General features: G+C 38.3%; 2 protein-coding genes across 2 annotated transcripts in view; both read left to right on the forward strand.

The window, feature by feature from the left end:
* atp8b1 (ATPase phospholipid transporting 8B1) overlaps nt 1-15,637 on the forward strand; it is a 139,956-nt gene that overhangs the window by 55,438 nt on the left and 68,881 nt on the right. The gene's annotated exons all lie outside the window — the stretch shown is intronic.
* dym (dymeclin) overlaps nt 1-15,637 on the forward strand; it is a 78,977-nt gene that overhangs the window by 7,986 nt on the left and 55,354 nt on the right. The window contains exons 3-8 of the mRNA XM_056266132.1: nt 115-167; nt 516-609; nt 2,574-2,707; nt 4,268-4,340; nt 8,674-8,799; nt 13,876-14,015. Of these exons, the coding sequence (XP_056122107.1) occupies nt 115-167; nt 516-609; nt 2,574-2,707; nt 4,268-4,340; nt 8,674-8,799; nt 13,876-14,015 (620 nt within the window). The remainder of the gene's footprint in view (nt 1-114; nt 168-515; nt 610-2,573; nt 2,708-4,267; nt 4,341-8,673; nt 8,800-13,875; nt 14,016-15,637) is intronic.

The following is a 15,637-nucleotide window of genomic DNA, read 5'->3' on the forward strand; positions in this document are numbered from 1 at the left end:
GTGCCTAACAACATCTCTTCTTGACCATGTTAAATTCATTGTAAAACACTGTCTTGAGTGGCTCATTGACATTTCTCTCATATGACGTTTATCTCTCTCTCTCTGCATTTGCAGTGCTGATGCTAAACTCCTGGAGGAGGCTGTCGTCCCGCTGGCTAAGACTCTGAGTATGTGTGTTTGTATGAGTAAATTACTGCCATTTCATTACAGCCCTCTGTACAAAGAGACGCACACTCATTTCAAACCCACTGTCCTGTGAAATAAAGCTCTGTAATTTAGGTCTGTGTGCGCATGAAGCCACACCATTCAAATGATTACCGATCCCAAGTCAACTCTGCTTTTATGATGTGCTGTATGTAATTTATTGTGTTTATTGACTAGTTGTTTTTTTTTACCACTAAATCACAAGGATCCTTAATGCATTCTGTTGATTTGGTTTAGCAGCACTTATCATAAACAACCTTCAGATGGGAAATTGTTTTGTGTTTTTGATCTTCTGTTTCGGCCCTTTATAGTTCAGAACAACCCCAGGTCTGGGAACTTCGGGGCGTTGGTGAGAGTCTTTCTCAGCAGAACCAAAGAACTGAAGATTTCCACAGAATGCCAAGAGTAAGTGAGATACGTCTTCACTAATGTGTGCATATAAGACCTGTATGTCGTTTTCAATATCCATAAACAATGAATAATATGAAGACACACAGTATCCAAAATCCATTGCATTGGCAGTTCCTCGAGCAAACATCACAAACAATTGCGTACAAGTTTCTAAAAATATTATATTTTATATAGTGGCTCATTCATTTTTTATTATTCACTTTCCATGTTTATGCAGAAACCAGTCACATGTGTTTTATATTGTAATTAATCAAACAAGTTTGGAATAATTATGATTTTTTTAAATGAAAAGAACAGCATTCATTTGAAATGGAAATATTTTGTATCATTATAAATGTCTTTACTTTCACTTTTGAGCAATTTAATGCATCCCTGCTGAATAAAAGTATTAAAATAAAATCTTACTCACCCCAAATATTAAGCAGCACAAAATACTCTTAATATAAGCTATATTAATAAAACAAAATTGTGTGCATGTCCTTCATAAGCAAAGCACTCGTCTGATGTTTTGGTTTTATTTTTTATGAAAAGAACATGCATGAATGAGGAAATAAAGTGCGCTGCGGAATAGGCCTGATGTTAAAAAGTTATTAAGCTCAATAAGCCCTCAGACAGAATATGATATCAAAATGAGATATCTGACGCGGCTTATTGCGCTTAAATGGTCAAATGTGCGCACACTTATGTCTTGCCGAGTGTTCATGTTAACATTAGTCAGTTATGCCTGAAGTGAAGTAAACGGTTGGGGGAGAAAGTCTGATGTGTAACATTATATTGGATCTGTGCATAAGTCATAAAATAATAAACCTGCTACTGTCTGTCATTAATGTTAATTAAACATCAAAAGAAAAGCGGGAATCACTCACTGCTGTTGACTGAATCCCTTTTGTAGCTTTAATAATAATCAATTTATTTGAAATTAATAACTAAAGACTATGTAGTGATTCATTTTATATGTTAATATTTAATTTCTGTATTATTTCTTACTTGAATGCTTCTGTTATTTAAATAAATAAATAAATATAAATAAATAAATACAAATATTTAAAATGAAAAAAAAAAAATAGTAATGCACTATTTAAATTTTGTTCCTTTCTTATATTGACTGGACTTGTATTTATTCTACTGTTTGTTATTTGCATCTTTGTTCTTATTTTTAATAGTTATTAATTTGTTCTTATTTTTAATAATAATTCAAATATAAAATGACAAAAATAACTATATGTTGTGATTATTAATATAATATTATTATATATAAAAGAATTGGAGGAAAAGATGAACCGAGAATTATTTTATAATCAAATCGTGAGGCAAGAAAAGATTCACACCTCTAGTATAGTATAGTAACAGCTTGAGTGTGAAAACGGATGATTTTTTTTGTTTTTTTTTGTGGTTCTCGGATGCTCAGAACATCTGTGAGATTTTGAGAAATATGTATTTTAAAATGTCTTTTCCCACGCAGGACGGTACCATTAGGATGTTTTTGAAATGATTTTCCCATGGGAATATCAGCGGTGCAGACCACAGCATCACACACACACACACACACACACACACACACACACACACGGACCTGATGTTTGTGCTCAAAGTGTTGCAGTAGCATAAATCCAGAGCAGGGAGTGACCCAGCGCTCCTGCAGCGCGTGCATGTGAACCGTCACACTGTGATCCTCTGAGAGAATATTTATGATGTGCTCTGATCTGAACTATGCAGAGATCAAACCCTCAGTCACACATTTGATCCAGGGTCAGCTGATGTGATAGCTGCACATGTGAGCTGTTTCTCAGTGTATGAACTTGTAATGATAAAGTAACTACTACAGACGCCTGATAGCCTGTGTATGTGTGTTGGTTTAGTCAAGGATGATCCAAAACCACTGACAGGGTCAAGCCACAGTTCACAGGCTGCTGTAGGTCAATAATTATCTATGATTCTCTCTCTTTCTCTCTCTCTAGTCAGTTATTCATCTGGCAGGCCCATAATGCTTTGTTTCTGGTGCGCTGTTTGCTGAAGGTCTTCATCAGGGAGATGAGTGAAGAAGAGCTGCACTTACAGTTCTCCTACCAGGAGAGGGCGCCAGGAACCTACGGTATCACACGCACAGTCGCACACACAAATTAATTAGCTTCACTTTATTTTTGTTTTTTGTTTTTATATTTTGGTTTTTGACGTGTTTAATTATATTTGACCCTCACAAATATAGTCAAACCAGTACACGCAAATATATTTTTTACCTAGTTACCTAAATGAGAACATTTCTGTTGTTGTTTTGGTAACACTTTACAACAAGGTCTCATTTGTTTTGTAGTTAATGCATTAGCTAACATGAGCTAACAATAAGCATTAGATATTTTTACAGCATTTATGTTAGGTAATGAATGAAATTAACATGAACTAAATTAATCAATGCTAGTTTGATAGCGTTTATTATTTTTCATTGTTTGTTCATGTTAATTAATGAGACTTTGTTGTAAAGTATTACCATTGTTTTTATGTAAAGCCAACAGCTAACCCTACACCTAAACGAAACCTTATTTATTATTATTTGTATATCAATTTTTATTTGTATTTTGTTCCAAGATGAGAGAGGCAGTGTTCATAAAGTATAGCTAAGTATATTGATCTTTTTTAGATTAAGCTTCTTTCTAATTACTCCAGACTAGCACTAACCTAACATAACCTAACCCCACCCTAACCCACACTAACCCAGACTAACCCTAACCCAGACTAACCCTAACTAGAACTGGTTTCCTCGTTAAGCCACAATGTTGGTCCCCACAGTCTTTTTTGTATTTTATTATTATTTTGTGTGAATATCTGATGTCCATTAAGAAACAAACATCTGTGTTATTTTAGTATTATGTTTATACTATTATAGTTTTATTAAGATTTTGAGTTACCTTTTATTTTTATTTTTTCAGTTTCCATGTTAACATTTCATTTTTAATAAAATTGTCCTTATTTCATTTTTAGTCATTTTATTATGGGCTTTTTATATTTTTTTTATTTTTTTATATTAATATTACTATTTAGTTCAGTTAAAATTTGTATATATTTCTCGTTAGTAATTTTAGTGCTTAAACTCATTTCAGTTCCAAGACAACATTTCTCATTTCGTTTTAGTTTACGTTTTTAATTTAATATTTATATTTTATTTTATTTCTCTATTTAAATGAACAAAAATGTTTTGAATAGTTTCAGTTTTTGTGAATAACCCTGAAGCATATTTCCCATATTTGATTTCACAAAAGAAGATAAAGTTAGTGTTTTGAAGTGAAGTGAAGTTAATGTGTGTCATGCAAGTTTGAGACGTACTCGGGTTATTTCCTGATCCTGTTCTTTTCCTACACGTTTCCTGTCCTCTCTTCATCGTGCTTATCAATATTAATGGCCGAAAGGCAAAATAAAAGCGCTTTTTCAGCACTAGAGCATCTATGGTATCTGGTCCGTCTGTCCAGCCTGACAGCTTCTCAGTTGTTTGATGTGTCGCAACCCACATCTGAGCATAAATGTCATCTCTGACCAATCAGAATGAGCAACGTACAGAACCAGTGACCTAAAGAAACTTTTCACAGATAATATTTACATTGCTGATGTGTCAGCGTTCCCATCTCTGACCTGATCGTGATGTGTGTGTGTGTGTTAACAGACTCCATCTGTGAGGATCTTCTGGAGGAGCTGGTCTGTAATTTGGTGCATCTCATCGTTGAAGTGCCGCTTCTGTGAGTACCGAAGAAGAACTGTGTGTTTGTTTTGTTCTGGATTTCTCTGTCTTGCAAATACTAAGTGATAAAGTATGTCTCAGTGTGAGAGGGAGGTGTGTGCGTGTGCTATTGTCGTGATATATGACGGGTCTCTCACATACAGTGTGTGAAGGTCAACTCTGACTCAAACAATGAAGTGTCGCTGTCCTTATTTATACACATAAATATTTTCATACATTTGTTTCTTGAAGTTCAAGAATTAAAAAGTAATTCTTAACACAATTAATCATGCCACCTGACCTTTATTTATATAGCGCTTTATACAACACAGCTTGTTTCAAAGCAGCTTCACAGTAATAAACAGGAAAATAATAGAATCCGTGATGCAGACTTCATCAAATGAGACAAATTCAGCTGTGAGCAGAGCTACAGAAGACAATAGTGTCATTATTCAGCTCGAGTCAGTTCATTTGTTGATTCAATTTAGTTGTCAGTGTTGCAAAATTCACCGTTTATGAAACAAAGTAATTTAGCAAGGTTTATCAGCAAGGGTTGCATGTACAAAGTCACTACTTTTAACTTGACACATCTTCTTAAAAACGGGACATTTTGCTCCTTTGTTTTTACACGCTCCCTTTACGTGCTTTTCCATGATCCCCGAGCGCCCGTGTGTCTCATCAGACCTCTGTGTGACCCGCTGTCATTTACACACCTGAGTGGAGGACACCTTCATGCATGAACTCATGATTTATTGAGTGACGCCCTTCACACACACATCTGTAAATCTCTGTAGAGAGATAACCACATCAGCACTGCATTATTCAGCTTATAATGCCTCTTGCATGTTTCTAGTGTTTGTGTGTGTTTTTATGCAAAGGACAGACAGATGTATCCACTCTGAATGTAAATCTGTTTGTCATGTTCTAGAGTGTCCTTGTGTTCCACCCAGTCTATAATGAGAACCATATTACACTGATCATGATAATCATGATGTGTGTGTGTGTATCTCACTGTTCAGTGCTTAAAATGCCCCTATTTACTTTATTAAACCACATTTGTGATCTTATTATAGAAGACCTATTATGCCCTTTTTATTTATTTAAAAAAAAAAAAGATTTGTTTGTTTATTCATCATCATCACCATCATTTGAATTTTGGGATGAAACGTGACCTGGATATGTTTTCATGAGATTCATGCAAATGATTATTTATTGAGCATTTGTGTCTGTTAATAGACTGACAGCTGTTTCCAATGTTAAAGGGCAGTAATAACTAAATTAAATAATCATTAAGTCTCTTAATGAATCAAGAGACTTAACAGAGAGTTTATAAATCACAAGGCATTGAGAACGAACCGAGAACTTGAGGAACGTCACTTAAACACAGTTGAAAGTTTTAAGCGTGTTTGAAATAAAGCCTGTTATTTGTGCTGGCTCACATGTGTAAGTGGATTGCGTAGTTGTTGTATTGTAACAGAGTTCAGTGTGCTGTTGTTGTCCCGTGTCTGTTTTTGTTGCCATTTGTCTCGTTTCCTTGCTACGTGCTGACCAAGAGAAGTCAGGCGCGGGTCACATTCAGATCCCCGACTCGCTGGTTCCTACGTGTTTTTGAGCGATTCTGTAGCCGGAGACAGGATTCTTATCACACTGTTCTGAAGGATATTGTGAATTGTAGCTCAAATTACCTCACAGATCAAAACCAGAAATAAAATAGCTGCAGAGACACAAACACATCAGAGCGTTTATACTGCGTAAGGTGATGAGGAATAGTTCACCCAAAAATCATTTACGTCATTCCAAGCCCATGTGACACTCTTTTTTTCTGTGAAACACAAAAGGTAATGTTTCGCACAATCTTTAGCTACTCTTTTTCATACAATGAAAGCATATAGTGAAAAAGAGCTGTATAGAAATAAACACAGTGCATATGACTTCAGAAGACAAGAGAAGGGACTGACTGAGTTTTTAGGCTTACGCAATTTTGCATATCATCGCTGTCCGTGCTGACCTTTTACCATAGATGGAACAGATTTGTAATGATATAATTCTGTTTATGGTGCTAAAGGTGACTAATCATGTGGTTTTTTTATTTTTTTTATTCGTTTTGTAAGATTGTTAATGAGAGAGTTTTTCCATGCTCTTACAAAATGATTTTTTTGGAGATATGTTTGTCATCGGTAATCGTCAATATTCAAACTTATATACAAATATACCAAGCATGTAAGAGGCAAGGCTGTTAATAATAATTTTTCTCATTTCTGTGGTTTTCTTGTAATAATAAGTAATTTAATAAAAACAAGTACCAAAATATTTATTTTCTGCCCAACATGGAATCCACGTCCACAGATCATACGCATCCCTCATCCCCGTTACGTTTTTTTTTGTAGTAAAGTCATCTCAGTTTAGTACATTTGACCTTGTTTAAGTCTAGTCAGAATTCTGCTGATTTTTGTTCAACTTTTCAACTAGTCAACTCCACCTCAAAATAATCTGAAATCCTTTACTTCATTCCTTTTTTTTTGTAGTGTGTTTTTTTTCCATTGCACATTTTATTTGTGTTATTTAAGAGTTTTGTAATAAATTATATTTTAATAACCAAATAAATTCAAAGCACTAAAATAATGTTGTAAAATGTAATTTATTCGGTATGATTTAATGTGTCGTTAAAGCTCAGGATGTGGGGTTTGGTTGGTCCTCATTGCAAAAACAGAATCCTATAGGAAACTCTTCATGTTATTATGAATGTAATAATAGTGTGTGTGTGTGTGTGTGTGTGAGAGAGAGAGAGAGAAAGTGAAAGGGAATCATGCCAAGTGACTTCACAGCACTGGGAAGTGGAAGTGAAGTGAGAAATCTGGAGGAAGGAAACGAGGGACAATAGAAAAAAAGAGAGATTGTTCTATTGATGGTGTGTGTGTGTGTGTGTTTGGAAAATGAGAGGGGGCAATGAGTTCATTTTACAGTAGGACTTCACTATTTTGGGGATTTTGATGAATGATAATGTGATCAGTTTTTCTTTCATATTTCCCCATCATTTGAAAATGACGTCATAGTGCAAATATTGTAATGCTCATAAAAGTAATAAATATAAAAATAAAATGTTATGCAGTATATAATGCTTTTTTTAATATAATTTTTTTTACTTTATTTTGTTTTACCTTTGAATTTTGGGGTGCATTTTGACCTGGATATGTTTTAATGAGATTCACACAAGTATAATTATTAATTGATCACTTTTACAATCTTACGGTTTCCAATGTTTTATAAAAGTGGCTGAAATTATCTTCAAAATAACAACTTTTGCATACAGACGTTTTTAAAGAATAAAAAGATTCACACATATATAATTGTATCTTTTACAATCTTAGCGTTTACAATGTTTTAGTCGAGCAATAATACTCAGGTGGCCTTATGTTACTGTGATTTCAGCTCAATTAAAACCCTCTTGACCATGGTAAAATCACTGTAAATCACAGCAGCGATTGGCTTATTAACAGATAAATATCAAGCGTAGCGTCAGTACTGGCAGCTCACGTTAGTCAAGCTCGCATCAGTTGATCCACTTCTACCTATAGGAATACGACGCCTATTGTGTACGTATATAAGCTCCTTCAGTATTATCAGCAGCGATCGTGTTTCTCAGGAGCCAATTACCCTCCTCCATCCCCAGCTCCTCCTCTCGCCCAGTCAGGATTTGGCATTCTTGAATTATGTTGTAATTTAAAATCTTGAATTAATGATATCTGCATACATTCATGTTGGTTCTGTTCTGTTTACCCTAAAGCCCAATTTATACTTCTGCGTCGAACTCACGCCGTAGGTTGTGTGTAGCGCGCGTACCCTGACGTGCACCTCTCCAAAAATGTAACAACGCGTCAATTCTACGCGAACGCAAGCGCTGTGATTGGTCATCTAGAACCGCTCCCTCGGATTTCTCATGTTCCCTCTGCATGTGTAATTGCGCGTCAACGCGGACAACGACGCAGAAGTATAAATGAAAACCAACGCGTAGTGTGTAGCGTAGAGGCTCCGGCGTAGGTCCGACACAGAAGTATAAATTGGGCTTTATTGCTGCTCTCCCTAATCTTATCCTTGCTAGGCTGCCTCTTGCCTAGAACTGAACCATACCACCAATCCAAACTGTATGCTAATTGTCAATCGTATTTGACGATAGTGGTCCTGACAGAAGTATGTGTAAATGTTTTTTTTGTGTGTTTTTTTTCAAGAAACAGATGCAAATATACAAAAACCTTCAGGAGAACATAAGAGTTAAAACATTTGTATGTAAAGTCAGATATCTAAAGGAAGTAATAATGTATGTGTTAATGTTTATCCTGTCTCTGTTTTCATAGTGACATCACCTACAACATCCTGTTTGAATCTGTGACCACCCTCCTGGTGCTGTTGTCCTATCAGCTCTTTCACAAGGAGATTCTGAGGGAGGGGCTTATTTATGGCTACCTGACCAAAGGACGATGGTGAGAAAGAAGGATCACCAAACTTGCCGTTTCTGTAATTATTTGTGAAATTTACTAGCAATTTCTGATTGAAAATTGTTTCTAGACCAAATGTGTTTCTTTGTACATGTAATTTAAGGTACATGTTCTGTACTATACGGTTGGTTTATAATATAAAATGACTAGTAAAGTAAGGCACAGATACTCTACACACCTGAATAGACTCATCTAATTGATCCAGAGTTCCAGTGATGCATTATAAACTTCTTAACTCAAGAACCAGAGCCAATACAAGTTAAAAGTTGTTGCCTGCCGCAGTGTTTTATTCTTACAAAGTTTGTCCCAGTGTGATAATGTGGCCCCCTGACCGGCATTAACAGAAGGACGACTGTCAAGAGCTGCCATTTCATATGCAAATGAGGGTGTTCATTAATTCGCCAGATGCTCTCGTCTGGAGCTTTGCTTGAGTTCACCCGGAGGGCTCGTTTGCATCGCACCACTGATACTGAGCTTTTAAAGTTCCCTCGTTAGCTCTTCAGCACTGCAGCTGAGCTTGCATGTCTGAGGTCGTTAACGCACGCTCGTCAAACCTCACGAGTGTCTTTAGGACTGAGACGTACTCTGTGCAAGTGCATGAAAGCAAAGACGTCCAGCTACACAAGCGCCGTATTCTCACTTCACAATGCAAATGAGCGTTGAGAATACCACCAGTTTCCAGAAACCATAAACTCTTGGCATTCCAACCATTTCCATGTTTCTTTAATTCTCATGTTTTATCTTGACATCTTCCCAGAGACCCTAATGCTAATGTACCAAAATAATAGTAATTTCCTAGAATGCCCTATTACTTTCTTTTCCAATTGTTTTTCTATGTTCCTGTGATCTAATAAAAAACAGGTAACCATGATCGGCTGTTTTAAATGGCAAAAGTGATGGTTTAAATCTATCTGTCTTTCTGTCTGTGTCCATCCGTCTGTGTCCATCCATCCATCCATCCATCCATCCATGTCCATCCATCCATCCATCCATCCATCCAGCCATCCATACATCCATCCATCCATCCATCCATGTCCATCCATCCATCCATGTCCATCCATCCATCCATGTCCATCCATCCATCTATGTCCATCCATCCATCCATCCATGTGCATCCATCCATATCCATGTCCATCCATCCATCCATCCATCCATGTCCATCCATCCATCCATGTCCATCCATCCATGTCCATCCATCCATCCATCCATATCCATCCATCCATATCCGTCCATCCATGTCCGTCCATCCATCCACATCCATCCATCCATATCCATCCATATCCATCCATCCATGTCCATCCATCCATGTCCGTCCATCCATGTCCATCCATCCATCCATGTCCATCCATCCATGTCCATCCATATCCATCCATCCATGTCCATCCATCCATATATATCCATCCATCCATGTCCATCCATGTCCATCCATCCATCCATGTCCATCCATCCATCCATGTCAATCCATCCATCCATCCATATCCATCCATCCATGTCCATCCATCCATCCATCCATCCATCCATCCATCCATGTCCATCCATCCATCCATGTCCATCCATCCATCCATCCATGTCCATCCATCCATCCATGTCCGTCCATCCATCCATGTCCATCCATCCATCCATCCATATCCATCCATCCATATCCATCCATCCATATCCGTCCATCCATGTCCGTCCATCCATCCACATCCATCCATCCATATCCATCCATATCCATCCATCCATCCATATCCATCCATCCATGTCCATCCATCCATGTCCGTCCATCCATGTCCATCCAACCATCCATCCATGTCCATCCATCCATGTCCATCCATCCATATATATCCATCCATCCATGTCCATCCATATCCATCCATGTCCATCCATCCATATCCATCCATCCATGTCCATCCATCCATCCGTCCCCATCCATGTCCATCCATCCATCCATCCATGTCCATCCATGTCCATCCATGTCCGTGGATGGACATGGATGGATGGATGGATGGATGGATGGATGGACGGACGGACGGACGGACGGACATGGATGGACATGGATGGATGGATGGATGGACATGGATGGACATGGATGGGGACGGATGGATGGATGGACATGGATGGATGGACATGGATGGATGGATATGGATGGATGGACATGGATGGATATGGATGGACATGGATGGGGACGGATGGATGGATGGACATGGATGGATGGATATGGATGGATGGACATGGATGGATGGATATGGATGGATGGACATGGATGGATATGGATGGACATGGATGGGGACGGATGGATGGATGGACATGGATGGATGGATATGGATGGATGGACATGGATGGATATGGATGGACATGGATGGATGGATATATATGGATGGATGGACATGGATGGATGGACATGGATGGATGGACATGGATGGATATGGATGGATATGGATGGATGGATGTGGATGGATGGACGGACATGGATGGACGGACATGGATGGATGGATATGGATGGATGGATGGATGGACATGGATGGATGGACGGACATGGATGGATGTCCATCCATCCATGTCCGTCCATCCATCCATGTCCATCCATCCATCCATGTCCATCCATCCATCCATCCATCCATCCATCCATCCATCCATCCATCCATCCATCCATCCATCCATCCATCCATCCATCCATCCATCCATCCATCCATCCATCCATCCATCCATCCATCCATCCATCCATCCATCCATCCATCCATCCATCCATCCATCCATCCATCCATCCATAACATCCATCCATAACATACATACATAACATACATACATAACATACATACATAACATACATACATAACATACATACATAACATACATACATAACATACATACTGCAATGGTCCCAATACTAATTTTCTGCTGTACCGATAACACCATCCATCCATAACATCCATCCATAACATCCATCCATAACATCCATCCATAACATCCATCCATAACATACATACATAACATACATACATAACATACATACTGCAATGGTCCCAATACTAATTTTCTGCTGTACCGATAACACCTGCGCTTTCTTGCTTTCTCTTCTGTCCGACAGTTAGTTGACACACACCCACCTGCTCTTATTCACTCGTTTCATTCGTTTAGGTTGAATACTGTTGGTGTGACAGGGCATGAATTTCGGCGTGGGGTAGCGTGTATTGCACATTATTTTACTCATTTCCACAGGTTTCGCACTCACATCCAATGCGCGCACACATAAAGCCGCCTCTTAAACACCTCACGAGTACCAAATTGATACGCCCAAAATTCTGTCAAAATGCCCGTCTTGTCAAGTATTTATGTACAAAAAATTATGAGATAAAATAATATCTATATGGCAGTTTTTCCCTGTGGTATGAAACGTTATTGAATATTAAATATTTTTCAAGGTATTTTATCGAAGTTGAAATTCTTGTATCGTTACAACAAACATATATATGGATTTCTAGAAATTCTATAGAAATTTGCATGTGTGTGTATACTGTATATAGTAATAGTAATTAAAATAAAGTATAAAGAATTATTTTTTTATCACAATAAATAAAAACCACACACACACACATATATATATATATATTTGCTTGTGTGTGTGTGTGTGTATATATATATATATATATATATATATATACACTCACCGGCCACTTTATTAGGTACCCCATGCTAGTAACGGGTTGGACCCCCTTTTGCCTTCAGAACTGCCTCAATTCTTCGTGGCATAGATTCAACAAGGTGCTGGAAGCATTCCTCAGGGAGTTTGGTCCATATTGACATGATGGCATCACACAGTTGCCGCAGATTTGTCGGCTGCACATCCATGATGCGAATCTCCCGTTCCACCACATCCCAAAGATGCTCTATTGGGTTGAGATCTGGTGACTGTGGAGGCCATTTTAGTACAGTGAACTCATTGTCATGTTCAAGAAACCAATTTGAAATGATTAGAGCTTTGTTACATGGTGGAAGTAGCCATCAGAGGATGGGTACATGGTGGCCATAAAGGGATGGACATGGTCAGAAACAATGCTCAGGTAGGCCGTGGCATTTAAACGATGCCCAATTGGCACTAAGGGGCCTAAAGTGTGCCAGGAAAACATCCCCCACACCATTACACCACCACCACCAGCCTGCACAGTGGTAACAAGGCATGATGGTTCCATGTTCTCATTCTGTTTACGCCAAATTCTGACTCTAACATCTGAATGTCTCAACAGAAATCGAGACTCATCAGACCAGGCAACATTTTTCCAGTCTTCAACTGTTCAATTTTGGTGAGCTCTTGCAAATTGTAGCCTCTTTTTCCTATTTGTAGTGGAGATGAGTGGTACCCGGTGGAGTCTTCTGCTGTTGTAGCCCATCCGCCTCAAGGTTGTGCGTGTTGTGGCTTCACAAATGCTTTGCTGCATACCTCGGTTGTAACGAGTGGTTATTTCAGTCACTGTTGCCCTTCTATCAGCTCGAACCAGTCTGGCCATTCTCCTCTGACCTCTGGCATCAACAAGGCATTTCCGCCCACAGAACTGCCGCTCACTGGATGTTTTTTCTTTTTCGGACCATTCTCTGTAAACCCTAGAGATGGTTGTGCGTGAAAATCCCAGTAGATTAGCAGTTTCTGAAATACTCAGACCAGCCCTTCTGGCACCAACAATCATGCCACGTTCAAAGTCACTCAAATCAACTTTCTTCCCCATACTGATGCTCGGTTTGAACTGCAGGAGATTGTCTTGACCATGTCTACATGCCTAAATGCACTGAGTTGCCGCCATGTGATTGGCTGCTTAGAAATTAAGTGTTAACGAGCAGTTGGACAGGTGTACCTAATAAAGTGGCCGGTGAGTGTATATATATATATATATATACACATGCAAATATATATATGTGTGTGTGTGGTTTTCATTTATTGTGATAAAAAAATTATAATTATTATACTTTATTTCAATTACTATCTACATTTGATAGTTTTAGTTAACAATAACAACAACACAACTGTTCAGTGAATTTGCCCCCGAGTATGGTAGGTTTGCCAAATCTCTCTGTCTCTCTCTGTAGTCTGTCTCTGACGAGTCGTCTGGTGAAGACGCTGCTGTATAACTTCATCAGACAGGAGAAATGTCCCCCCGCCACTCACGTGTTGCAGACGCAGTCAGACGGAGGAGGGCTGCTGTACGGACTCGCATCAGGAGTCGCCAGTGAGTACAAACACACACTGTCCTGATCACTCACCCATCCAACACACACACACACACTGGAACTGTTTGCCATCCCTCAGACTGCACATTACAGTATTATTAGGAAATTGATACAATACAGAATGATTCATTTTGTTTGATGCATCAAATCTGATGCATTTTAAAGTGATAGTTCACCCAAAAATTAAAAATTCTGTCAGTAAAAATGCTGTCAGTAATTACTCGCCCTCATGTTGTTCCAAACCCGTAAGACTTTCGTTCATCTTCGGTACACAACTAAAGATATTTTTTATTAAATCTGAGAGCCGGATCACTCCTCCATAGGCTTCTTAAGGGATTGAAACTTTCCGGCCCAGAAAAGTTATTAAAGACATCGTTAAAATAGTCCAAGTGACTACAGTGGCTCAATCTTAAGTTTATCAAGCGACGAGAATACTTTTTGAGCACAAAAAACAAACAAAAATAACGACTTTATTCAACTATTCATTTCCTTCTCTGTGGGCCTCGAGTGAGTTCACATAGTGTAACTGCAAATTAGTTGAATAAAGTCGTTATTTTTGTTTGATTTTTGCGCACAAAAAGTATTCCAGTCGCTTGATAAACTTAAGGTTAAGCCACTGTAGTCACTCGAACTATTTTAACGATGTCTTTAATAACTTTTCTGGGCCGGCAAGTTTCGATCCCTTAAGAAGCCTATGGAGGAGTGATCCAGCTCTCAGATTTAATCAAAAATATCTTCATTTGTGTTCCGAAGATGAACGAAAGTCTTACGGGGTTGGAACAACATGAGGGCGAGTAATTACTGACAGAATTTTAATTTTTGGGTGAAATATCCCTTTAAGCTGTTTACCAGATTAGTGTTCAAATAATTCAGTCAATCAATTAAAAGATTTTTGGCTAAATTATTCCTTCAATAATGTATATAAACATTCAACTTCACACACTGGCTCTGGGTGACAATAGCTGTTTCCACCCAAAGTTGAGGTCAAAATTGAAATATCACATAAAACATTTGCAAATAAAGAACTGTTTCCATCCCATGTGTTCAAGAGAACAAAAAAACTCAGTTCCTGGGAAATTGCCACAAAATATCTGTAATAAAACTGGAAATCGCTGCAATGGGGGAAGCCACTCTGGCTCTTTTTACGTACATCATAAATTACTTGCGTCTCAGAGCGGCAGATGAAACACAATAAACACTGTCATGTTATCTTGCGTTTGGATGCTGGGGTTTGGGAACGCAATCGTATGAGGGAGGGAATTAAACTGAATCATTCTGATGACAGACTTTGGCTCAGGCATTTCAGAACCAAACCATCAAACCAATATTTGAGATGCGATTGGTCCGCTGGTTAGTCCAGTTATCCAATCACATGCTCTGTTGAGGCAAAGTCACATGAATTCTTTGGTGCGCGTCGAGGGATTCAGTAAATGTGTTTCCATTGTAGTTTATGTGCACGTCTGCTTATCGGATAAACAAATCATCCACCTCAATTGAGCGCATATATTTTTTATGTGCATTTTTTAATTTATGTGCATCTTGGCATTTCCATCCAGTGTTTTTTAATGCGTTATCCCGAAATTGGCATAAAAATAGGTGGATGTAAACATAGCTAGTGTTG

This window comes from Rhinichthys klamathensis, unplaced genomic scaffold (genome assembly GCF_029890125.1).
Source record: "Rhinichthys klamathensis goyatoka isolate OS25496 unplaced genomic scaffold, OSU_Roscu_1.1 h1tg000245l_1, whole genome shotgun sequence".
Lineage (NCBI taxonomy): Eukaryota > Metazoa > Chordata > Actinopteri > Cypriniformes > Leuciscidae > Rhinichthys > Rhinichthys klamathensis.